General features: G+C 46.3%; 1 protein-coding gene across 1 annotated transcript; it reads right to left on the bottom strand.

Annotated features, from left to right (window-relative positions):
- Positions 1–519: 519 nt before the first annotated feature.
- Positions 520–25,927, bottom strand: USP11 (ubiquitin specific peptidase 11). Its single transcript, XM_072991315.2, has 21 exons — positions 25,662–25,927; positions 21,099–21,208; positions 20,292–20,422; positions 18,826–18,943; positions 18,196–18,341; positions 17,516–17,577; positions 17,257–17,356; positions 14,777–14,950; positions 14,536–14,694; positions 13,113–13,337; positions 12,529–12,612; positions 12,329–12,423; positions 11,005–11,211; positions 10,443–10,546; positions 9,979–10,338; positions 7,947–8,017; positions 7,737–7,849; positions 5,444–5,593; positions 4,553–4,668; positions 3,069–3,157; positions 520–2,063 (listed from the first exon to the last, which is right to left on the bottom strand). The coding sequence occupies exons 1-21, from the start codon at positions 25,784–25,786 to the stop codon at positions 1,893–1,895; spliced, it is 2,910 nt and encodes a 969-aa protein (XP_072847416.2). The 5' UTR covers positions 25,787–25,927; the 3' UTR covers positions 520–1,892.
- Between the last annotated feature and the right edge of the window lie 807 nt (positions 25,928–26,734).

The raw sequence follows: 26,734 nt of genomic DNA, 5'->3' as shown, positions 1-26,734 counted from the left end.
AAGGAGACACCCTACTAAAAGGTTAAAGCTGCAAAGAAAATGTTCTTCACCTGTGTCAGCTTCAAGGCTACTCTACTACAAATAAAGAGCGTGCAAGGCTATAGATCCCTTCCTAGGGTATAGCAGTCCTTAAGTGAATCTGGTATCTGCAGAAGCCAGGCATCTTGCTTGCAGACAGAATGGACACACTCAAATCTGCTGCCAAAGTACTGCTGCTCTGCATCCTCCTTAGTTTTGCTAAGGTGTCAGGAAGGAAATCTCCCCACAAGGACTCTATGCTTTGCTAGGAAAAGAACGGTTCTTTCCCTGATGTCCCTTCATCAGAGTCCCTGCCCGTTGGAACTGATGGTCTAATAGGAGACAAAGTCTTGCTCTACTGCAGCATCTTCATTTTGCAAGGCAGAGTAAAACACAGAGGAATTAACTTTTAGAAGGTTTGGAGCCCGATTCCAAAGGAAATCAAGCTAAAAAGAGATGGCCGAGGGTAAACAGAAGAGGTAAAAGAGAGTCCACATGCAATTTAAAAGAAGTTACTTTTATGTACAAGTGTTGCCACATGCCAAAAATATTTTCTTCTGCAAACGAACAAAAAACTTCAAAAAGAAAATTAAGCCCCACTAGTCAAGTGAAGGAATGTCCTTCGCAAACTCTTTTAAGTAAGAAAATACATTATGTGCTTCTGCAGGCAGCAAATGTCCTGTGCTTGGCCAATACTGCCTCCGTTGGTGGGCCCCCTCTTCTCCCCCACCCACCATTGCACGCACAAAACCTATTTACAAACTAGCGCAATCCCTGAGCCTGGAAGCAGCAGTGGTGATGCTCACCAGAGGGGAAGAACTGCCAATACATTCCTGGACAGGTCCCCAGAATGCCTCAGGAAATTGGGGTGGGGGAACCTCCACCACTGATAGTGGCAGACAGCAAAGGAAGCTCCTCAGCTCCTTAGACAGGGTGTCTCTAGGGCAGCACAGGCCAAAGCAGATCTGCCGGAATCCTAAACAGGCTTAGAATCCACCCTTGGAAGCGTCATCTGCTAGCCCAGTGGCTTGGAGCTGCTGCCGCCACCACCACAACTGGACAAGAAACTTCAGACACAAGAAGCCCTGGAAACGCCCGTCTATTGGGAACTCAAGGAGCTGCTGGCTGTACGCAAGATGATGACTGTAATGGGACGACAGTGGAATTATTGCTCTGGTTGGGGACAGGAATAAAAAGGAGGCACTTGGGAGGTAAGTGAGCAGGAAAGAAAGCAAGGGCCCCTTTAAGCAGCCCTCTGCAGTGATCAATCCTTGGGTGAGGAGAAAGTGTCCTGAAGAATGTCTTTAAAAATCCTCCAAAGCACAGTGTTATGGCTGACCCAAGAGGGAAGGGCGGTTCTTCAGAGGCTGGAGTGGAAAGGGAGGAAGGAGAGCTGCAGGGAGGCAGCATACGGTGGGGCTCACAGGAATGACATGCTTAACACTGCCCTTCCCCAGAGGGGAGAAGTCTGACCCTGAGAAAAGCTCCCCACTTGTGAAAGATAAAAAGGTGATTGGGGGGGGCAGAAAGGAAACCCTCCCCTTGTATCTTATAAAACGCTGGTGCAAGACACTGGCCTTTGAAAGGGGAAGAGAAGCAAGCCTTCCTACCTCAGAGCAGGGAAACCGTGCAAAGCAAAAGGACCTGTGCTTTGGGCAAGAAAAGAGCAGAGAAGGGTGGCGTGGGGTGGGGTAGTCAGGCCTCTCCAGTCTTACAACACTTCTCTCACTCTCTTCCAAGGCCTGAGTAAAAAAGAGCACTGCCGCTGGATAGAGTCCAGCTGCCAGCTTCAGTCTGAGGGATACAGAAAAATGCATGGCTTTCTTTCCCTGCCCTCTCCTGCTGTGAACGGAGGAAGGCGTGCAAGGCAACGTTCAGTCCACATCCATGAAGTCCCGGCTGCTTTGCTCTCTGGGATGGGAATCGTAGCAGGCTGTGTAGTCCTTCTGGTCGTGGCTCGTTGCTGTGCTTGTGGGTGCAGCGGAAGGGACCGGGTGGCGGATTTTGTCCTGGCGCTGGTAGAACAGGACATAAGCAGCTTTCGACTGAGGCAGGGGAGAAAGGAAGAAAAGAAAGTGAGAGATGACAGACCTAAACTGGAAGGAGTGGAGGATGAGCCTCATGAGCCTTGAGTCCCACCTCTGACAGTAGGGGAGCCTGGATCTGTTTGAAAATCACAAGCTGCCACAGAGGTAAAAACAAGCTTTGAGGCTTATCTTGATTACACAAGTTCACTAGCTGTCAAATATGTGTGGAAGGGTGATTTGGGACACTAAGGGTCCAGGAATGAAAACAAAGTTAACACACATGGGCTGAAATCCTCTTGCTTGGCTACACCCTGGAAGTTGCATACGCCACTGTGAAATTTAGAAGTCTTATCTAGTTGGACAATCAAATACGAGAACTATGTGGGTGTAACTCCTTGTGAATTTCTGCAGGTGTAATTTTACCCTATGCAAAGTGCAGTGGGGCTTCAGCCATTGTGTCACTAGACCTGTCAACACACAGGTTGGTAAGTTACTTTTGAGAGGAACGGGCAAAGTGGCAGGTTGAGGCTATCCAACCCTAAACAGCGGTAGAATGGTGCTCTGGATCCTCCAAGGATCATCCTACCTCTTGCCAGTTCTAGATGGCCTCACCAGGCAACTTACTGACATTCAAAACAACTAAGAATGTGAAAAAGCAGTGTTGTGCAGAATATAAAAAGACCTACTAGGAGGGTTTGTATTCAAATTGCTCAGCCATGAAGTTCATGGGTGCAGCTGTGGTCAGATCCAGAACGTTTACAAAGGTGACAATATTTTGGGGCTCCAGTAGGGTCATGAGAGCTCCTGCCAGAGAAGGAAGGAGTATAGTCCCTGCCCACATGGGAAAGGGTGGGGAGCAAATACAAGAAATGGCTTTTTAAAATGAATATAACCACCCTTGAGGAACTTCAGTATGGGATAATTAGCACTTCGTCCTCCAGAACACTTAAGGCCTCAGCAAATTCATATCACAGAGTTTTTGTTGGCCAGAAAGCATGAAGAGGGACATGGCTTTCCTCTTACCTCTATCTGAGCCTCTGAAACTGCAGAGACGCTGCTGTCATCAAAATAAAACCAGTTTCCACTGTCCTTGTTCCGGGCAAAAGTAGTGTCTAGAAGGCATCAAAGGCAAGTTAGAACATGAGAGGACAGCTTCATATTCTTCTAGTATTGGCCAGAAAAAAAGGTCACTTGCAGCACAGGCACAACTGCAGGGCTCTATGCTTATGTCAGATTTTTTGGGATGCCATGTCCAACTAGTGTACACTCTGGGAACCAAAAAAAAAAATACGGCTTGGTGTGGTGGGAGAGGCAGCTTATGTGCCTTCCCCTCAAAGACGGATCATCTGCTAAGCCAGACATTTCACACAATGGCTAAAATCCTCTTGGTAAGTGTAGTAAATTATGTTACAGTAGGCCCCTTGAATCAATGGGAATTTGGTGAGTCAACCTTTCCACAAGTTCCATTGATTTCAATGGGCCTTCTGTAGTGTGACTTATAATGTTAAACAACAGGATTTGGGCCTATATATGGCCTGTCCATTGAAGACTTTATGGAAAATGTTTGTCCCAAACAAGGCTGCCAAGTTGGGACTAAGGAGAGCCAGGAAACATCTCTCACGAATGCATAAGCTATAGAATTGGCTTTTGATCCATTCCTCAGACAATTCAAAGTTTTGGCAATCAATTGTTCTTTGAGGCCCTACAAGGCTGGATAACAGGGAAGCCTAGAAGTCTCTATCTATCCCCTATCATGGGCCTGCCTTGACTTTACTGTCTTCTTTAAAGTCCCCCTATCCCCACCCAACACAGAAATTAAATGGGCAGTGACCCAAGAAAAGATGCCCTTCCAACAGAAGACACTCTGTCGAGCATCTTAGGAAGGAAACCCCAGAACAAAATTCAGTATTTTTACAAGAGGGAAAAACCTGTTCAAGGTTTACCAGCCTGTCATCCTATGTGTTTTTCTATTGTTGATGAGTGATTCTCCTGGTTTCTACGGTTTCATAGTTCTGTCACTTGATGTGAACCATCCCTGGGAGGTTGTCTGTCTGTTTATCTTAACGGAAGGGCCCCATAAACTGAGTTAAGCAAACAGCAAAACAAGTTTAAATATTGGTGGTTGTTTTTTCACTTTCCGAGGGTAGTTACCTAAAATCTGTATAACCTACATCAGCCATTCTCAAGGGGAGGCAAACGACCGCCTGGCACATTTGAAGGGGGCCACAGACTGGAAACAGGTCTTCACACCATCTTATAAAGCTTGTTATGCAGCTTACACAACCCTGATTCAGCTTATATTTCTTTCATATTATGTTTATGCGCATGGTCAAAACAAGGTTGAGAATGGCTTGTCTAGATAGCAAGATTTTGTAATGAAGATCTACAAAACAGCCCCACATGTCTCATCTGCTGGGGCCCCTCAGAACACAGAGCTGCTCTGACTTAGCATCTAACTGTTCTGCCCACCAAATACTCATTCGCTTCAATATCAAAATAATACGTACAGTGCCCATCGCGAAGGCCACCATAGTGGTTGGACACAGCAATGAGGTCATATTTGTACACTGCAGGATCAGTGTCTTTTCGTGGCTTGATGATAAAATCAGAAAAATCAAGGCCCCTGTGGAATAGAGATTACAATATCATCACTCTTCCTAACTGTATTTTTAGTGGCTAAGAATAATCCTATCCCAGTAATGTTTTCCAGATCTTTGTAGCCGAGATTGTACCCATCTCAATATGTATCTCAGGGTTACAACTAACATTTGGGCTTTAATGTTACACTTTCCCCAAGTGTTTCTCACATGTTCTCTCTCTCTAAACCTTCTAGCCATCTTGCAATGTAGACCAGTTAGTTCTGGATTTCTGCTCAGGCTCTTCAATATCCTACAACAGGACAATGCACTTTGTGTACTCATAAATCTCCTTTTAGAGTACTCCACTTTAGTGTTTAACTCTACAGCCAACAAAGTCCTCTCTCTTCGCAGTAATCAATGCAGGGGCTTGGCCCAGCCTGGACAACGTGATGCCAGGTAAATCCATGATGAGGTTACGAGGAAAAGAAAATCAGTTAGATACTCTGGGCAGAGAGAGTCCCTGGAGAGTTAAGCAGGACAAGAGACTAAGTTCAAAGTATACCAACTCAGATATATCAGCAGCATTTCATGACAGTTGCAGGAGAGGCTGTGTTTCCAATATACACCCGAGCAAAGGATGCAGACACTGGGTAATGTTTGGACCTATCTTTATAATTCTGAAAGTGTAATGAACAAATCTATTGGTCCACAGAACATATCCTCCAAACATCCCAGTGGCTCAAGCCTCCCTTCCTCAGCTGTCACGTGCCACTTTGCTGCCTGACTACCAATGTCTACCCATCTGGTCTCTTGGCTTACCGGATAGGGAACTCCACAAGGGTGTCAAGTTTCTCCCGGGAGAATTTGGTATAGGAGAACCGCTTGAGGTGAATAATCAGGATCTCTGGCAAGGACCATAAGTCCAGTTTCTTGGTGGCCAACTGGTGTTTCTTGCAGGTTGGGCAGTACCTGGAAAAGAGGAAACAGCTGTGAGCATCCTCCATCAGGACTAGCAGTTAACCAATGTTTGATCTTAAGGAGGAATTCTGAGCCAGGTCGTAGAGGGAAGGGACTACAACATAGGAGAAGAAAAGAAATCAGGATGAACTGAATTGGGGTGAGAACACATGGCCCTGAGGTGATTGTCCTTTCTGTACCAGGTTAAGACATTAATCTTCTACCAGATGTTTAACAGGATAGAAACAACCAGTACAGTGGTGCCTCACACAACGATGTTAATTGGTTCCAAAAAAATCAACGTTATGTGAAACATCGTTCTGTGAAACACCATTTCCCATAGGAATGCATTGAAAACCGGTTAATCCGTTCCAATTGGAACGGATTGCCGTCCTTGAGCGAAAATCCCCATAGGAAACATCGTTGAGTGAAACAATGTTTGCTCCATTCAAATGTATTGAAGCCGACTCAATGCATTTGAATGGCATTCCGATGTCTCTTTTCCCTCATTTAAAAGTGCCTTAAACTGTTTGAAACCTGTTTTAAATGCTTGGCATCGATAGTCCAGCTTGTGAAACGTATGCAAACTTAATTTGGTGTTGTTCTGAGTCGTCGTTAATTTTTGGTGATTTTTTGTTTTCTCCAATGAAAGCCATTAGACAGACCATTCAATGGCTTTCAATGGAGAAAACAAAAAATCACCAAAAATTAACGAAGACTCAGAACAACACCAAATTAAGTTTGCATAGGGTTCAGGAGGTGGGCTAACAATAGCAAGCATTTAAAACACTTTTCAAACAGTATAAGGCACTCTTACAGGAGCGAAAAGGCACATCGGAAAGGGCTCTTTGATCTCCGTTTCCCTGCTTTTGAAGCTCTCTCCGATGTGCCTTTTCGCTCCTGTAAAAGTGCCTTAAACTGTTTGAAAAGTGTTTTAAATGCTTGCTATTGTTAGCCCACCTCCTGAACCCTATGCAAACTTAATTTGGTGTTGTTCTGAGTCTTCATTAATTTTTGGTGATTTTTTGTTTTCTCTCTCATTGAAATGTATTGGATGGACAGTTCAATAGAGTTCAATGAGGGAAAAAGAAAAAATCACCAAAAATTAACGACTCAGAACAACACCAAATTAAGTTTGCATAGGTTTCAGGAGATGGGCTAACGATTGCAAGCATTTAAAACAGGTTTCAAACAGTTTAAGGAACTTTTAAATGAGGGAAAAGAGACATTGTTGTGTGAAAATCCCCCATAGGAAACATCGTTGTGTGAGGCGGCAAATTTATCAGAAAAAGCCATTGTTGTGTGAATTCATCGTTGTGTGAGGCACCCGTTGCGCGAGGCACCACTGTATTTCAAATACCAGCATTATGCCAACAGATTGCCCTTATGATATGCTACCCTTGAGAGGAGGGGCAGTTTTATATGACATGCATTTTTTTATAATTTTTCCTTTATTGCTTTTAACATTCAGATGTATTTACTCTTTCGAAACACCTTGCACCTTTTCTAGAAAAGGGTATCCTATACTAGTGCTACTAAGAATCATAAAAATGCCACTCTGCAGTTCAAAATAAACCACAGTATGTTCCATGCTGTCAAATCACATTTGATTTGACAAATGACCTTTTCAAGGTATGCAAGATATTTGAGGCATAGATTTATCGGTGCCACAATCCAGTCAGTTTCTATGGTTGAACAGGGATTTGAACCCAGCCCTCCTCAGTCCTAGTCCATCCATCTATCCACTGCACCAAACACGAAGTCAAAAAGAACAGAAGATCCCAAGGATCCCTGAAAAGTCTGCATTGGTGGGCTGGTGTCTTTATTATCCACCAGCATGCCCCCCCCAAGTCCACCTATAGCTTCTGCCCACCACCTTTGCATTTTCCTACTTTCAAATTGAAAGCCAAGTTTTGCTCCATCAGACTACAAATAAGAGTTCTGCTCACAAATCAGAAGAATTGGTCCTTCCAGATGAGACATAAAAGTGGCTGTTTGGGCAATGAACAAAGACAGGCGTCGGCAGGCTTGCATCAACCTGCTTTACGACGGTCGCCTGCCAAAAGACTGCCTTTCTCAGAGCAGAGGTTCGTATAGCAGCTTCCCTTCACTCTGACTGCAGCCCCTGTGGAAGCAGTCACGTCCGAGCTCTCACCAAGGGTTTTCGTCCTCCAGGGTCTCCACTGTCGTGAACAGTTCGATGCACTCCTGGAGCCGGACAGGGTTCTTCTTGAGCATGTAGCCCATGCAGTCATGCTTGATGTAGCCCTAAGGAAGAGGCACACACCGCTTGAGAGGTTTTTCTCGGGGAAAGAGAGAGGAGAGAGAGGACTAATCAGGAGACAGAAAAGCCTTGCAAACACACCTCGGCTTCTCCCTCGTTGTAGTAGCGCTTCTTCATTTCAGAGTCCCAGTCCATAGCAATATAGGGTTGAGCTGAGCAAAAGAAGAGAACGCTGAAGTTAGCGATGCAGAAACGTTGAGCCGTCAGGGCGCCGAGTGCGAAGTAGTCCATCAGAATGGACAAGCACTATTGTCAGGGAGGGAGGGAGGAAAGACAGCCCCCGCCTGACCCTTCCCCTCCTACCGCACAAAGGTATCTTTAGGGTCCAGGTAGCATTCGTCTTTCTCCACGACACAAGAGACCCTGCTTTCAACTGCAAATGACCCACAAAAGCAGCTGCTTTTGTGGGTCATTTGCAAAACATTCCAGGGCTGGAAGGGCTCTGAACAAATACAATCTGATGGCTCTTTAAAAAGGGGGACCCTTCATATATCCCAGACATTTACTGACGAATCCCCACCACAGTGCTTCACAAGCAAAGACACCAAACAGACAGGTGTCTCCAGAACAGAGGAGTCACAAAACTGCAAAAAGGAAGGAGCGCTCACACAGTCAATGTGACTGTGGGGAGACAAAAAGTTCTCTAGGCACAGACAGGAATTAAACCCCAGAAAAAAAAAATAACAGCAACATTGTCTGTCCACCTAGTCTCCTTATTAGCAATTTCCTCTGGTCACAGATCAAACAAGGAGCAATGCTCGTATCTTGTCTGCGGCTTCATGCCCACCAACCCAATGCTCTTGTTAGGCCCACCTCTGCGACAGGCACGTAGCAAGAAGCACAGGAGATGCTAAGGATATAACCGAGGAGCCACCGTAAGTCCATGTGATACAGCAGAAACAAACACAAGTAGTACTCAATGTAGCAATTGTAAGGCATACTGCGCTTGCTTTTTTTAAAAAGGCATTCCAAAAATGTCCTCTCTCCCAGTCTCTCTGCACCCGTTGGCCATAACGCTGAAAGATAAGACTGGCTTTATTGCCTAGGGAATATGTTTGAGTAGAAAAGTTCCTGAGCGGACAAACATGTGTTTTTTTAAAAAAAACTGGAAAATTCATGGGAAAGGATGGAAAAATCCATTCGGAGGGCTCAGGCTATAGCAGCCCCTACAGCAGCCATTCTCAACAGGGACCATATCCTGTGCCCCCCCCGCCCTAGGGGGCCCTGGCACATTTGAAGGGGGCCACAGACTGGAAACAATTCTTCACGCACCACCTTATAAGGTTCGCTATGCGACTTATACAATCCTGATTTGGCCTATAGTTCTTTCATACTGTGTATATAGCCTTGGCATACGTTAGAGGAGTAACTGCAGTGTCTGAGAGAATTCTGCTTGCCCAAGGGGGCAACATGTGCCCCCACACCAGGACCACCACAGTGCCCGCCAATAGTTGTTTTTCTTTTCTTTTGACAAAACTCCCATTTCTGCTCCAGGAGACATGGTTTGGGCACCCCAAATTTAAAAAAAAAAAAACTGAACTAGATGTGCACATCTAGGGTTAGGGCTAGCGAACTAGATTCCCTAACCCTTGCCTAGAGACAGGAGGGACTCCTGCGACAGACTTTTGTGACATCTATACCATTCCTCGAGGTTAAATTGATTTTCATTTCTCCAATTCCTTGCCATAATTATCCTTGCTGCCGTAATCATTATTACTATTAAATTCTTATTTTCATTCACCAGTTGGTCTTTACTCATATTTAATAAAGCTGTTATTATCAATGATAAACTGACATGTGATATGAAAATAAGTAGGGGCCAAACAAAAAATAATGACTTTAAGAAAATATGGAATGTATTTTTAGAGCATCTATTTCGGAGAGGGAGGGGGTGTACACCGAATGAAGAAACAATGAAATTTTGGAAGGAAAATGGATGGAGTGAAGTGTAATGCTGGTCCTGAGGGTGATGGGTGCACTGTTTTGTTTTGTATTTTATAGTTTTTCTTTTCTGTAGTAGTAGGTGTATTTTGTATTTTTTATTATTAAAATAAAATTTAAAAAAAAGACTTTTGTGACATCGAAGACAACCCTCTTAAGGCCAGTGACTCACAGTTGAAGGAGACGGCGTTGCCCTCATCCTGGCCTGCCATTCGGTCGCTGGTCCCGTTAGAATTGACGGGCTGGAGGGTGAAGAGCAGCTTCCGCCGTTTCTGTGGCAGGCGGCATTTGCGTTTGGCTTGGTTGGCTGTCGGAGAGCTGGGGCTACCAGAAGGGGTGGTGTGGGGAGACTGGGCTGGCTGATGGGAGGCTGGGTTGGGGCCGCGCTTGACCTCCACCCCGGCGGCACCTTCCTCTCCCACTGATGCATCCGAGGGGTTTTCTTCAATCTCTGAGCTGGGCTCCTGGCTAGTCGAGCCTTCTGCCGTAGTTTCCTCCTCCTCTTCTTCTTCTTCCTCCTCCTCTTCCTCCCCTATACATGGAGGAGGAAAGAGAGTAGAAAGAATCAGAAGACAAATTCTCCACAGAGCCCCTCCCGCCCCACAAGACTTTTGCCCTCTTGTCAACCACGCCTACCTTCACTCAGGCCATTGTGCTTCTTGCTGTAGAGATCTTCCTCCTCTTCACTCTGATCCTGCTCTTCCTCTTCCTCCTCAGAGTCTGGCCGTGTCACATAACGGCTGTAAAAGAGATGGGGGTGGGGTGCCACACCCTTAGCTTTGGGGCTGTGAGAGTGTGCACTCCCTTCTGGCAGCACTGCACAGAACGGGACGTGACAGAGGAGGCAGGATTCATTGGGAGATCTTAAAACCCACTGATGCCCGCATCAAATTCAGAAGGATTTGGTCCACAATTTGGTCCCTGCAGGGCTTTAAGAGCTTTGGGTGAAGTACTTCTGCGTAAGGGCTAGGGTTCAGCGTTTTCCTAACTCTGCGCCAAATGATCTGGGGACTGGTAACAGGAACCGCCTTTGTTTGGGGACTGTCAGGGCATGCCTCTGGCATCCTGCACTTCACCGTTAGCTGCCTGCTTTGGTGATCCCAAAGCTGCGGTGCTAGTGAGAAGCACCCAAGATAAGCTTGGCACAGCGTGCTCCAGGTGGGGGGGCTAAGAATTCCAGGGGACAGGAGTCACTCACGAGAGCCGATGCAAGAGGAGCTGGTATAGGGCATCCCAGGAGAGCAGGTCCCGTGGCACAGATACCAGGAGTGGGTGACCAAAGAGCACCACCCCATAGTAAGTGTCACTGTAGTCCCGACCCTGGGTGCGCTCCCGAAGGTACACAGGCAGCACCACAGCATCTGCAGTGGAAGGATCCTCCAGGGTAGACACAGACACTTCATATCTGGAGACAGAAGAGAGACATTTTATTCAAGAAAGAAGGGAGCAAGTGCCTTCTTCACGTTAGGCCTAAATGTCTTTTAAACATGCATGAGCTTTCTTTCATCCGAACAGATTCCTGAGAAGTACAGAAAAACATGCTGTTCAGACTTACAGAGACAGTACTGTAGTGTAAAAGACAGACACCAGAAAGACAATAAAATTTAGAGGCAAACATGATCCTCAGCAAGCACAGACAATGGCAGCATCACAGTCACACGGAAAGGAACAGTATGTATTGATTTAAAAGCCTGGCTGAACCCCCTCCACCCACCCCCACCACCTCTACCCCACAATGTTTGACTCAACTGAACTTCAAAAGGCAGGGGATTCCAAAGTAGGGTCATTTTCCACACCCAAAGGTGGGACACACATGTATGAGATGGCAGGCACCACCAGACCTCAAATACACATGCCTGCATGTGCAGCTAAAGTTCAACATTTTAGCTGATTCATTTAAGTCAGCTTTCTCTAACCAGGTGGTGCAGTAAAACTCCCACTATCCCCAGGTGTGGTAGACAGGGATGATGCAAAACATAGCACAAATCAACTGGAGTGCGGATGGGGTGGTGGTGGTGGTCAAATTAACTATTTCATGGAATGCAAGGAACAGTCACATCCCTCGCTTAGAAATGCTGTTCTCAGACATTAAGTCTTTCTGCTGATTTCTCAATATCACTGTAGGGGTTACTTTAGAACAGGCTGAACAAATTTCCAAATCTTCATAGGTCATTTTCGCCTTCCTGAAATCCTGGATATTTGAGCTGTAATTCCAGTCGTTCCTCATCACTGTCTGGCAAGGAGCAACGTGGTGTACACAAAAATTTGGAGGGCCATGTGTTCCCCACCCCTTTACCAGACCTCAAATCTTTTCTTAGAGATCTTGTTATGGTATCACAGCCTCTTCCAGCCAGGTGCCCTCCAAGTATGCTGGATTACAGTTTCCATCATTCACAGACTGGGGGGGGGGGGGGGGGAGAGCAGGTAGCTGCAGTCCTAACAAATACAGACCACCCCAGGCAAGGTATGGTAGCTTTCTCCTCTGTCACTATGCCCATTATGGTCTCTGCACCCAGACTCACATAAAGATGTCATCTCGATCCAAGATGCAGCTGAGCGATTCTTCCATCTGGTAGATCTTGTAGAAGCGGTGACTAAAAACATCAGCCACCATCATCTGGGAAAGGAGGAAATAAAACATTATAGGGACTTAGAAGATGCTCCTACAATTCATGGAATGGGATGCAGCCTGTTGGCCAGTTTCCGCTCCAGGCAAACTTACCCGTTCTGGAGGCACTTCTGTGTGCTTGGACAAGGCCCGGCAGAGATCAAGCACTTTCCCAGCTTTTGAGACAATCAGTCTGTGCTGTAAAGAGGACCAAAAAAAGGAGGTACAAATCAGCCTGAAGCCTGCCTCAAAGAAAGCCAAATGTCCAAGCTAAACTGAAACCTCTCTGAGATGAAATCCTCTGGAAACAGTAATAATTGTCTTGGGAACAATCAGACAAGCCTCAGCCGACTATCTTGCCCCCAACTTCTGCAGTCCAAAGAGAACTACTAGGCTTGTCCAGCCATCACTTTTACATTCATGTTTGTATCCTCTGCCTCGTCATAACTAGAAAGAATGCAGAATCCCCACAATTACCTGATAGAGTCTTTCTCTATCTTGCTCTGCCTTGCCTTCTCAGCCACCTGAGAGCAGCTGTCCAGGTTTCCAAAATGGGCGTCCTTCCCCCACCCTTCCCAGACTGTGAGGCCCACCATGTGCTCCCCTCAAATGCCACTGCTTGGTCCTGGGGCTTGAGGTACAACACCATGCCTTCCTCATCCGCCCGAGGCTCCTTTTCCCGGAAGGCTTTCCTCTACCTGTTCAGGTTTCCTGCCAGGGTCCATGGATACAAAGAAAACTTCCATCACCCGGTCCTTGCTGATTGGTAAGGGGGCGCTGAGGTAGCAGAAGGGGTCAAAGGTTACAGAAACTTTGCCACATTCGGGGCACACCAGTGTCGACTTGAAGAGCCCATGGAAGATGTCCACAATGATGGAGTTGTTGCGGTGTTTGTGGTTGCGCCATGCTTCTTCTGCTACTTCCTGGAGGGGGGGGGAAGGATGGAATGAAGGGGAGTCTCTCCCTCTCTCTCTCATTTTCCTCCTCCATTTCCCACATGCTGCGACCAAAGGGTTCCCAGCATCTGTATACCCCCCACAAGCAGGCCTGGCCCAATAGAAGGAACTTTTCGGCATTGAAATCAGCAGCTGAAACGTTTGAAGCAACATTTCTTCAAAGTGGAGAGACATCCTTCAGCTCCCCAGATGAACAGCCCTCTCCCCTTTCCTCCCTTCTTTGTCTTTCATGTTGTAAAAGCCCAGGGGCAACTGATGATTCAACCTGCTCTCTGCCAGCTGCTGCAGCACAGAAAGATGGGACGTAAGGTCTCTGTCAGTTATCATGTATTGCTTGTGGCAGAAAGCTTCAGAAATCCATGAATATTATATGATGAACATAAAACACTGGTGGTTCCCTAAAGGGTGCGAGAATCCCTGGATGCACCATTACGTTGTCTCATTTTCTTCCTACCTGTCAATTAACATTAAGAAACTGATCATCCAGTGGACGCCTCCCTTTCCTTCTAGCTGTACCCTACACTCTATGACAGGGCTAGGAATGGACGCCCCTCGACATGTTAATCTCACACAACCTGGTTAACATCAGCCATGCTGGGTGGGCCAAAATTAAAAAATCAGGAGAACCAGAACCAGACATGGGCAAAGCTACCTATAAAACCCTATCCTTGCATAAGCAGTAGTGATGCTAACTGGAGTATTTGGAGAGCTGCAGCCCAAAATACTTTGCTCATCTGGCACCAAGACCATTCTCCATTCCTGCTCTATAGACTATTCCAAGCAGCAGCTCCAAAATCCACCAGCTACCACCTCAGCATCTTACAACCTCAGCCTAGTGCATCCTTCCCTAAGTTGGTACCCCAACTGTTTTAGACTCCAGTTATCAACTCTCATTAGGTTTAGACTGCACAATCACTGGTCAAAAATCTAAAGGTCCAAAAGCACCCGGAATACACCCAAGTTTGAGACACTGGACTAGACACAAAGGAGAAGCAAAGGTTGCCCCATTAGTCACTCTGCTGCCCCCCCCAAATAAAATAGCACTAGGCGCTTGTGGGCCAAGCACGGGGAGCACACATACCCTTCCGCCCCTGATGTAAAACTGCTTTTCCACACAGATAGATTGCACTCTCTTCTATTTTCTATTAATTTTCTGTTTTCTCACCTCATCCGGCCGTCCTGCCGCATCCTTCAGCTCTATGTACTCTTTCTTCTTGACACGGTTGAGGTCCTCGTGTAACCCATCAAGCAGGAAGGACAGAAGCTCCTGGGAATCGTGCTGCTGGTAGCCAAGAAACTGGGAAGCAAAGTGGCCCACTTTGGTCTGCATGGAGATGGAACACAACACGGCATTCTTTAGCCCTGGCCACAGGAGAGGCAGCGGAGCAAAGCAAAGCAAAATTCACCTTGAATATACGGGGCACAATAGAACGATGGTGACCGGACCATATTTGCTTGATGAGGTCAGCGTAAGCCTCCGCAATTTCACCCTTCATGCCCAGGGGGTTGCTGAAGTTCAACTCCTCTAGATAGCGATTGTTGAGGAAATACTCCGTCAGAGGGGGCACGTTGCTGAGACACTGAAAGAGAAGGCATATGGCTACCTTCACCTGGATAAGCTACGTTAACATGGCTAGAAGTGTCCACTTTACCACAATGGGATTGTGCTTCAGTGTGTATACACACACACAAATCATACATGGCATCCTCGGAACTCAACTCCCCCCCCCCCACAGGTCTGTACCTTTTAAAGATGTGTAAATATGTAATGAAATCTCAAAAGCTGGGATGGGGTGACTCTGGATGGACCAGAATTTTCTGCAACAAGGTGACAAGAGTCTGAAGGATCTGTTCCACCTCTTCATGTAACCAAAATTAATTTTAGTGGAACAAGCGCTACACAAACAGATCTGTTATTTATGCACAGTGCAGAACGTTAAAGCACACAACGTGGGCTATGGTCTGATGGGTGTCCCTGAACATAAAGGAAAGGCGAGATTACACAGTCCCTCAATAGCACCTGGGTCAAAGCCCCAAAGTCTCCTCACCCCACCCTCCTGAGATGGAAGACCTTCTTTTCACTAACACATTATTTCATTCATTTTTATTATTTATAACCTGCCTTTCTCCCCAAGAAGACCCAAGGTAGCTTACAATATTAAAACACAGTACATGATTAAGCTGTTAAAAAGCAATTAAACCTGCATCGTATTAAAACTAGTCTACAAAAACAAGTTTAAAACAACTTTTAAAAAACACATTTTAAAAAGAAAAGAGATAACAGACACACTTTTTAAAAAAAATCTCACAGGCAGCCAGTTACTGGGGGGAAATCTGCCTGAAAAGAATAGTCTCTGCCTCCTTGCAGGCAAAGACTACAAAGAGGGGGCCAGCTTGGGAGCAGCAACAGAGACGGCCCTCTCTTGCCCCCCTCACCAAAGGCACCTGGGAGAGCGGCAGGACTGATAAGAGAGCAAACCCCACGGCCACCTGTAACCTAAAGACCTGTGCAGGCTCATCAAGGGAGAGGCACATAACTTGAAACCAAGCTGGATTGAGCCTGGGAACAAACTGGCAGGCAGTGGAACTTTGAAGCAAGGGCTACGTTTGCCCCAGCTAACAATCTGGCAGATGTTTCTGAACAGTTTCCAAGGGGAGCCCCACACAGAGGGATTCCAGTAAACGAGGTGTAAGCCAAGCACGTGTCACTGTGACCAGATCACACATGACTGATTGCATTCACAGGGCTTGAAGGATGCAAGGTCATCCCACTCCATCTCCAAGCCAAAATCAGAATCATAGATAAAACTCAAGTCATTTCATTTTGCTCTGACCTCTTCTAATGCTTCAACTGTTGCCAGTATTACAGATCAGCCCAATACAGTCCAAGCTGTATTCAACAGGGTTTGCTCTGAAGGATATGTCCACAGGATTGTAGCCTTGGAATTTCAGCTCCCTTTAACTCGTGCATTCGTTCTTTCAAGGGCAAACCCAATTCCAGCCTATAATCTCTTAAGAGATGGCACCTAATTGTAGAAGAAGGACAGCCACTCCTTTTATTGCTGAGAACAGCACCAGCGGCAACCATTTCTTTTTCCCTTCCCGAAATGTTTTCTATTCAAAGTAGTCATTCTTAGGACTAGGTAGCTATTTAAGAAGTGGTGTTGTTGTTTGTCCATTTCCTTCCCTTGTCACCCATCTTCCCTCGTGTGTCATGTCTATTATATCAAAAGCTTACAAAAAAGAGAATTACCTAGCATTTTAATCTCTAGTGAATCTGGGCTTTTATGAGTGTGGCAGCACACAGATTCTGACCCATGGAGCACCATTTTCTAGGAAAAGCTCCTGAGCAACTCCCATCCATTGCAAAGAACAATTCACACATACCATATTATTTTGTTCATTTTAATATTCCTGGGACACTCTGGTGATCAATACTTTCCAATGCAGCAGACAGAATCAGCTTAATTTATGACTGATGGTTCATTTTACTCTCCCTTCCCTTACTTTTGGCAGCTAGTGGCCAAGAAAAAAAGTACATCAAGACCAGGGGTGAGGTGTGCCTTATCTTCGGTAACTTAAACCAGGAATGAAACATTTTTAGAACACAGTCCCCAGTTTATCACACACCAAACCAAAATCCAATTTGTCATCCACATCTTAATGCCCATTCTGCTTCCACTAAGAAGTTCCAAAGCATTCTAGCAGGTAGCAAGCACTACAAGTTGATACACTACTGCCCACTTGTGGCCAGACATATAACTGCAACAGCAGCACATAACCTGCCTCAAGAAAAATGCTCTTGTTCTACCCCGTTCAAATCTCTTAACAGCAGAAATTCTGCATCCGCAGATCAGCCCCACTTAATATAGGCCATGTTTGATACCTGCAAAGCAGAATTCATGAAGCAGGTGTTTCCCAGGTTGGTAAGGCCACAGACTCCTGGCTGGCCCTGGTAGAGTTCCTCATCTTCAAGGGAGTTCTTCCTAAAAGTGATAGGAAAAGGTTGACTGTGAATCAGAGGGTCCCAAATGGGAGGAAAGGCCTGGCTCTCGATTGAAGCAGAGACCAAGCAGGAGGCAAACATCCCCCGCAAGGGCCCAAAGCAAAGCCAAAAGGAGCCTGGGCCAGAGTGAGATACTCACATGATATGTGGCCTTGAGCTAGGCCAGGTGCCATCTTTACTCCTAGTCTCCATGATTACCACCTAGCAGAAGTATGGGGTGGGGGGGGTGCGGGAATAGTGGAGGGCAAAGGGGACAAAATTGAAAGAAAACAGAGTAGGGTTAACTAGAGAGCAACTGGGCAGTTGCCTGTGGCTACAGATGGCCCTCTCTTTGGCCAAAAGAGAGCATGGAAATAAAGCAAAGAAATATACAAAAGGAATCATCATCATCATGTGCTCCGTGCCTATTTAGCTCAAAATACCCCCATTCTGGCTGGGGGGGGGGGGGGAACAGGCGTTTGTCTCCCACCCTTCTTACTCAAATACTTTCTACAACTCCCATCATTCCCAGCCAAGAAAAGGAGGACCACCCAAGGCTGGCTGGGTGTGATGGAAGCTGCCACCCAACTCCTCTGGAAAGCACAAGGTGGAGGAATGCCGACGAAGCTGGCACGAGGACCTTTGGCCACCCGGATGACCAGGACGAACGACTACTTCCCATCGTGCCTCTCCCTGAGCCAGCCTGGCCAGCGCCAACTGCAATTGAACCACAGAACCTGCAGAGCAGCAGGCCTGCTGTTCCAAACTGAAGAGAGGGGTCAGAGATGGAGCTTGGGACCTTCTGAAGGCAAGACCACCTCCCAGCAATGGCTGTGTTACCTGCCCTGAACTGAGGCAGGCGTCCAGCACCGTCATCTGCAAGTTCCTCAGCCTCTCACAGGAGCCGTCAGCGTTCTTCACCCAGAGCCTTGTCTCATCTTCCGGTGGAACGGAAAACTGGTGCCGTGCTACCTTCAACACTGTGTCTACGGAAGAGGAGTGGACAAGGGAGGCATTATTCCTCTTGTAAGAGAAGCCCCATTGCTACAAGGATCCTGAGCTTCATTTGAATTCTTTGCCTTTTATCTATTAAATTAGTTCTATCCCAGGTTAGGAACAACAAAAGCGCTATTAAAATAACTGCAGAAGAACTTCAAGAGAATTAAAATAAAGCAGAAGACAAAACCACAACCCAACCAAGCCACGGCATGGGGTCCTAGAAATGTTGCTCAACAGTTACATTTTAACTTGCCATCACAATGGGACTCGTGTTGGCCCCAAAGGCCAACAGCTGGGGTGCCAAAGCAGAGAAGACCCTTTCCTGTGTCTCCAAGAATAGACTGATCCCAAGGGTGGGACAAAGAGGAAGGCCTCCTTGGAAAACTGCGATGCTTGGGCATGTGTACAGAGAAATCTCCTCTCCCTCAAGGCCCTTTCCAATTCAGTCTCAAATCCTCTTTGGATTCTTACCTATAGTGTCCATGCGGCTAAACTGGGCCACAACAGGGTTGTCCATGTCACTGTGCTGGCAGAGGTACAATTCCACCAGGTAAACCTCCACCTTCTGCATGCTAGGAAGGTCCACCACCTGAGAAAGAAGCATGTTTGATCAGAAGCATCACCCCAGCCAGAGACCAAAGGGCACTTGTCTTCTGTTAAATGTGCACAAGACTGTGGGCCCTAATATCTGTTCTTTAGGAAAAGGAAATTAAGGTGAGAAGGAAAGGGAGCTGGAGCACTGACAAGAAATTAGCAGCATGCTTGTTACTGTCAGGGGCTGCACTCCAGAACATTTAAGGCTGTAGGAGCCATGAGATGGGAAATCCTGAGTTAAAGTCTCCAATTAACCACAATTTCAATAGGCCTGTTACATTTTTCTTGGGACCCTTGCTCTTCTTCCCCATCTGGATGTGAGAGTCACTGCCTTTTGGGCCTTCCGTTGTATTCTGAGATAATGTATCTGAAGGCCTTGGAAAGCATTGCAGTAGCCTAAGCCAATAGCTAAGTCATTCACTTATAAGAAAGAGCAAACCAGCTAATATCACTGCCATTTCAAGGAGAAGGACCAGCAGCCTACCCCTCACCTCATCAGGCTTGGTTCTTGAGATGTAGCCTAATGATAAACTAGCCTATGGGACACACTAGCAAGGGCCACTCATTATGAAGGCTGGAACACAGAGCGAGAGAGCACACTTCTGCTCCAAAAGTAACCTGCAAGATGCCTGTCAGCAGGAAGCCCAGCCGTCAACTCTCAGGTGCTAAGGGCTGCTATGGATCATACAGTCAATGGGGCTTGTTGGCTGTAAGAACCGAAAATGGAAACTGCTCCTGTATACAGGAGGCAGGAAAAACCAGTGGGGACACTACTGGTATAGAACAGAGGCGGAAAAGTCCTGGCAGTCCAGATAAGGTTTGACTGTAACTCTCATCGTCTTTCCCCACTGGCGATGCTATCCAAGGCTTTCATTTCATCACGGTGCCAAACCTTAACCTGGTTTCCTCTAGATATGTCAGACCACAACTCCCATCATACCCAGGCGGCATGATCATTCTTCTCTCCCTTCCTTGACCATGTAGCCTAGGGATTATGATAGTTCTAGTCCAATGCATCCAGAGGAACCCAAGTTGGGAAGACTGTGGTAGAGTATGAATGAATGGTGGAGACTGGCATTTATGTAACATGTTAACACACACACACACAGGGTATACGACCACCAAGTTTGATGGGCAAAACTGGGGGACAAGAAGAAAAGACAAGAGAACAGTCACTCTTCCTCCACATCTTTCACCTCTGATGCTCTGCTGCCATGACTGCCCAAGACAAGCTTCACGGCAACAGCCTGGGTGAAACAATGTGGCAGGATCCTTATCCCTTTCCCTTTCTCAGTAGCACAGTTCCAAGGACATCCCACGCCTCTAAGCAGCAGACCCCTCACCTTGCGCTCGATGGCTGGCTGGTCATGCTCAATGCCATACCAGCTCACTAGCTTGTTCCACACCTCCTCTGGCACGAGTATGTATTCCTCCTGCTCCACCAGCCGGTCCTTCAACCGGCAGGACTCCAGATCTGGCAGAAGGAAAAGAGATTGAAATGAAAAAGGACCCACAACCTCCAAGAAGCCGGGGATCTGCAGAGGAGCCACTGGCCATTGTGTGACTGCTACCGTCTCTCCTCATTTTTTTCTCCACTGCCAAATGGTGCCACTGAATATCTGTGGCTGTGTTGCTACAAGAACATTCATAGGTGCATGCACACACGCACACACGCACACACACACACACACACATCCTTACTCCTTTCTGGAAGGAAAAGAGATACTCCATCCTACACACTAGCAGAACTTCATGGTGCAGGCGGGCATTCCTGCATACTATCTTTTATCAGTAGAATTCTCTGCAGCAGAACAGAAAACCTGTTTCCCCACCTCTGACACATAGCTGGCCGCATGAGACAGCAGTGGCATCAAGGTCCTGGTTCTAGTGTGGTACAGAGTGCTTAGTGTCGGTCTAGGACAGAAGAGGTGCAGTTTCAAATCTCTGCACAGGCATGAAGCTCACTCCTAGTCCTTCCAGCTTCACAGGCTAGCATGGGGACCAATGTATGCTTAGCTTCTTGGAGAAAAGGTAAAATAAAAACCAAAGGGATAACAAGTTGCTTCTCATACTCTAACCACCTCAGAGACTTAACTGAAGGAATAAGGGAGAAATCCTCAATGTAACAAAAAGAGCCAAGGAAGCAGTACCTTCAAAGAGCTCAGCATTGTTGATCCGTCCAGGGAAGGTGCTGGAATTCTGGTCTCCGGATTCTACGTAGGCTTTCCACTGCTTGTACCAGTGATTTTCCAACAAATACCTGGGCAACAAAGCAAGAAGATCAAATCCAAGACTTGCATTACTCTGTAATGTAGCGTCCAAACAGGAACAATGTAGATTTTTCTCTCCACCCTATACCTCAAATGGTCCTCTTATTTCAGGAAAACCAAGGTCTTGATCCAAAACACTAGTTGTGGTTTAAAGAATTTTCTTATGTTGGTGGAAAGGCTGCTGGCATAATTTGGGTCATAAAGGTGGTGACATCATCACCAAGTAATTTCTTAGAAATTAACATTTCTGACATCTTTCTCAAATCACCAGAGGCTCCCATGTAAGCTTTTTCATCACTGAGAAGACATGAGAGCATCAGGATAGGAGGAAGTCTATAACCACCAAAAATCACCACTGGTGGGATGACTTTAGAACTGACATCAATTTTTAGCAAGACTTCCCCCTCCTTTCCCACAGCTCCCAAGGCTTCCTGATAATGAAAGGTATTACACAGAAGCCTTGAAATAAAAGTCTGAAGTGTTTAATTTCTGAGGGGGGGGGGAGAAATCACTGTTTCCAGTAACATAACCAGCCTCATGTGGTGTAAGTATTCCAACAGCATTTCCTGCTATTTTGGATGTCTGCGAACACATTTGTGAAAGGTTCTTACCCAGTACGCACTGTGCTATTTGCCAAAGCCACATGCCTAGGCAAAACTTTTTTCCATCTTCCTACCATTAGTGCTCTAGTGCCTAGAAGCTGGCAAGAGAAGAATCAACGTAGGGATGATGGTACCCTTCTTCCACTCAGGATAGGGGATCCGAGTAAGAAGCAGATCTCTTTATATTGAGAGGTGCTAGTGGTGCTGAGTGCCCTCCATTAATCCCTTTTGTCTTTTCTATTGTGAGTTCAACATGAGCAAGTGATCTTTCCTGAGGGCTCTTAATATAAACTGTTTGACACATTTTACATTGTCAGTCACCTTTTGATAGTATTGACCTACTGATGGATGATAATCTTCAATTTCTTGAAATGTTTTACATTAATTGTAACATTGCGATGTTATAGTTTTGTTACAGTTGTACTAATTGATACAGTATTTACTTATTGGGTCCTTTTAAAGAGAAAGGTGGGGTAAAAATATTTTTAAAAATTAAAAAAATAACTTGTTCCTGTGAAGCACTTTGAACCCAATACATTGTGGAAGACGCCATATATGAATCAACTGACACAAAGGAGGTGACCCACAGAAAGGACACCTCCATTCTATATTCCTAGTGGCTTGCTCTGAGAGATGACACCGTGACACCACAGCCTGATCAGCTTAGGCCCTTGTGAGCTGTAGGAACCACCTCAGAAGACTGTGAACAGGAACAAGCAGTCTGTGCAGGCTACTATCACCTTGAAATCAGGCACACGGAAGGGCAAAGAGCAACCTGACAGCAGCAACAGAGGCCTCTGCCTGTCCCTCCCGCCTCTGACAAAATGTTACAGGCATTTTAATAAGCTTTGTGATAAATAATACACACCATTATGTAAACTAAACCAAAGAACTTCAAATGGCATAGACTGCATGAGAGTGGCTGCATTCTTCCTTCTCAGTCACTAGCATGCCACAAATGACTTACACTGATATGCAAAAGCCAGAATTGCTTTGGGAATTTACACCAGTGTAAATACAACTGAGTCATCTGTGGTAGTGAATTTTCTGTGATTACTAAGATGCTGCTTGCATTCCTGTTTGCATGCCAGTGCTGCGGCTCATCATGTGAGCAGGAATAGGAGCAGCAACTCCCTGCTCACAATGATTAGCAGCAAACTGATGCCACAACATTACACCATCACACTTATATCAGCATAAATCCCCAACAGAACCTCTAGAGAACCTTAGAATTATGCATGCTTCTGGGTCGGACACAATTCTTCAGCCTACTTGAGGTTTCTGCAGAATGAAAAAGCCCACTAGATTTAATATTGTGTTGCTTCCTCTTGTTTCGTTCATGATTTCAGGGCTGTCTGCTAGCAGATTCAGTCCCATGTTTGACTACAGAAAGCCCAAATTTGTTCCCAACCAAGAGAAACCACAGGAAGGAACGTTCTCCTGAACATCCCACCATAACACCAGATCAGTCCTTGGGATGCAAAAGTCAGGAAAGGTAGGTCAAACCAGTTCTGCGTCCTGATAAGCTGTGACAAAGGAACTACTGTCATTCATTTACTGACTTCTGTGTGTGGCTCCTTCCAACAACTTAGGAAAAAAACATAATGACCCATGATAAGGGAGGACAGGAATGAAACTGGGAGCCAAAAAGGAATCTGTTCAAGCCATAACTGCAACAGAAATGATCTTCATCACACAGGGTGAGAAGCAGAGCTGAGCCTATATGGAATGGCAAGAAAAAGAGAAGATGTACAAAAAAGTGGACAGAAGCCTGTGGACCAGTGACGTGTAGTGGACAGTTTGGACTATAAATCAAGAGACCTGGGTTCAAATCTCCACTTAGCCATGGAAATTTATTGGGGACTGGCAATGGTAAACCACTCTCTAAACATCTCATACACCTTGAAAACCCTGTGAAGGTAACATAAGAACAAAAGAAGCTGGGAAGTACAGTGAATAATTTGGCTATTAATTAACCCCTCTATAGAACTACTCAACATACAACAAGAACTGCTATCTCCTATTTCATTTAGGCTGCAATCTGATGTGTATTTATTTGAGATGAAGACCTGAACCTAAAAATGACCAACCACCATGCAAAAGATCACACTGGATACCTAACCAAAAGCTTGTAAGACTAAGAATACAAGGACAGTAGTTCCTTCCTGCACTGCTGCTTTTCTGCCACCTGAACCCAAGCACACCTGCAAGGTCTTCTGCTGCAGATCCAAGTAGTCAATGCATGGAAAGAACACTTTCTTTAAGCTCCGCTACCTAAGGGTGGGTGGGTTTAAACAACTGGGTAGATGGAGTATCCTCAGAAAACAGGAAGTCTCAGCCTGATCACAAGAGTAAAACCTAAACTCATACCTCAGGCAAAAAAGCCAACACAAAAAGCAGGTAGGACACCCAGGCAAAATTGATAAAACAGAAGTGCTGGCAACATGTGGTTTTGGCACTGAGATAAGACAGCTGAGAAAGTGAAACTAAATTGCCTAGCCCAGAGGGACAGACGCCCAGCCTTGCCCTCAAAGAACTGAAAGCTACTACTGTGGTAACACAGGCATAGCACATCCAGGATGAGTCACTTTTCTCAAAAATGTAAGTTTCCATTCAAAGGAGAACCAGGGCTCCAATGTCTTTATAATAGGTGGAGAAGAGTCAAAAACTCTCTCCAACACTTACCCAGCAAAAGCTGCAATTACAACATTTCTGTGGGATAGGCAATAAGACCACATAAAAATGCTAGGCTGGAGACAGAGAAGAGTGATCAAAACCACCTCACCCCAGAGAAGAAAGGCTAGCTTCCATTAAGGAAATAATTGTTTTCTTTGTCAAGCCAGGTTTCACTTTAGAGAGATACTGTATTGGGACAATGCCAAATTTGGTACACAGGTTTTGGTGAGATCTTCAAGGTAGCAAAGTCTTTATTTTAAAAGTAACTAGTACACAATCTGAATGTGTGTCATGCAGAAAATAGTTCATATATCTACAATGAGCAATCTGTTCACAGAAGGGAATGGAAGTACTGTACTAACAATTTGTAAATCTACCAATACTGAAAGTGTATAATATATCCAGCTTCATACAAACCAGAGCGCAGAGTGCTGTCCTCTGAAGATGCCGGCCACAGAGCCCGGCGAAACGTTAGGAAGAACAACCTTCAGGACACGGCCAAAGAGCCCGAAAAACCCACAACAACCATTAGATCCCAGTAGATAAATATGTGCAGGATGGCAGCCACCCAATCCCATTCTTGGCTTACTTCGGAGTTAAGTCCCACTGAGCGCAACAGAATAAAAGCACTGGCCAATGAATCCCTCAAAAGTGCATGTCTGCTTTTTTTGTTTCCGATATTCTGTGAAGTAGACCTGCCTTAACAATTCTTACACGAGAGGTGCAATGCTTGTTTGCCTATAAGCAATGAATGGCAGGAGCGACCCGGGATAATTAATACTGTATTAACCAAAGTGTGCCGGGGCTGCTCAGCGTGGGCCGCCTCCTTATTCCCTTGACAGTTTGTCTCCCGGATCCCCATCGCGGCAGAGCAGAGACGGGGAAAGGCGAATCCCTTTCCCATTTGTTCTTGCAGTATAAATTCGAGTCTAATTCGGAATTAAGATGGGTTTGTACGGGTCTCTGGGAGGGAGACAGTTATGGGGTCCCTCCCCATAACTGTGCCCCAGAGGTACAAAAAGGACCTCCCCCTTACTTACAGCCGGCAGCCTCCGTCCCAGTTGCCGCGACCCCGAGAGCGGCCCCCCTCCCTGCCCCTAATCCCCTCCATTTCCTCCCCCCCCCCCTCGCCCCACCGGCCATTGCCCGGCTGCCCCACACTTGCCATTTTTCCCCCGCTCTCAGCGGCCGCTTCAGTCCCAGCTGGCCGGGCTCCTCCCCCTCGACCTGCCGCTTCTGGGCCTCCAGCCCCGGCAACCCCTGCTGCTGTTGCTGCTCCGCCGCCGCCATCGCCCACCCCCGGCTCCTTCGCCCCACTGCGAGCCCGGAAACGAGAAGCGGAGACACCTTATTTCCCCACTCCCGGCTCTCTGGCCGTCCCGCCTTCTCGCTTCCGCCCCGCCATCATAGGTGTGGCAAGGCACGGGGGAGAGGCCAAAGGAGCACCATGTCGAGTGTGGCACTCGGCCTCCGGCGCGGCTAACGGTTCGTCGGCGGCACGGGAAGCTGAAACGTTAATTCTGTACGAATGCCGTCCTGGATGCCTATGGCGTGTTAATTTTAGGGAGAGAAAAAAAGGCTCGTAAAATGATGGTGCCTTGCTTTATAGGCTAACGTAAAAGGGGAAAAAACAGTGAGGCGTTGTCCGCTCTTTAGAAAGTTTCGCATGATGGAAGCGGAACGTTAACCGGCAGGTTGCGCGTTCTTTGAGGCTGGTGCCGCCATATTTACTAAGGGTGCAATCTGACTGTTTGTTTAAAACAGCCGCCTTGGTGGTACTGGCGGAAGTTGGGGCCTCATTGCTAAGGCGGCAGTCATAGAGACGCCATTTTGGGAGGGGCGGGAGTCGCCCGGTTGTAAATCTGTGTTTATGCAAATTTAGAAGCAGAGAAGGCTATTTTAATGTACTGTATACTGAAAAAAGTCACCCGCTCCCTCTTCAAAATAGGTTTTGAAGGCGTCTTTGAACAAAGTAGTTCTGATGAATCAAGGTTATGACCATGACAATCCTGAACAAAATAAAAATAAACGTTGACATTTTTCTTTTTTTCCTTGTTCTAGGAAGTGGATCAAAGACACCAAGTGCAATGCACTGCTTGTCTGTCTGCTCCTGTTGTTCTAAGAACACAAAACACCCTAAGCCACGGGCCAAGAAGTCTATGAGTCCTAGCTGGCCCTTCCAGTACCTTGCAAAATTTTGTTATTCACCTTTCGTTTTGTTTTTTATTATTTCTAATT

The sequence above is a fragment of the Pogona vitticeps genome, chromosome 2 (genome assembly GCF_051106095.1).
Source record: "Pogona vitticeps strain Pit_001003342236 chromosome 2, PviZW2.1, whole genome shotgun sequence".
Taxonomy (NCBI): domain Eukaryota; kingdom Metazoa; phylum Chordata; class Lepidosauria; order Squamata; family Agamidae; genus Pogona; species Pogona vitticeps.
This window is presented reverse-complemented; position numbering and strand designations above follow the sequence as displayed.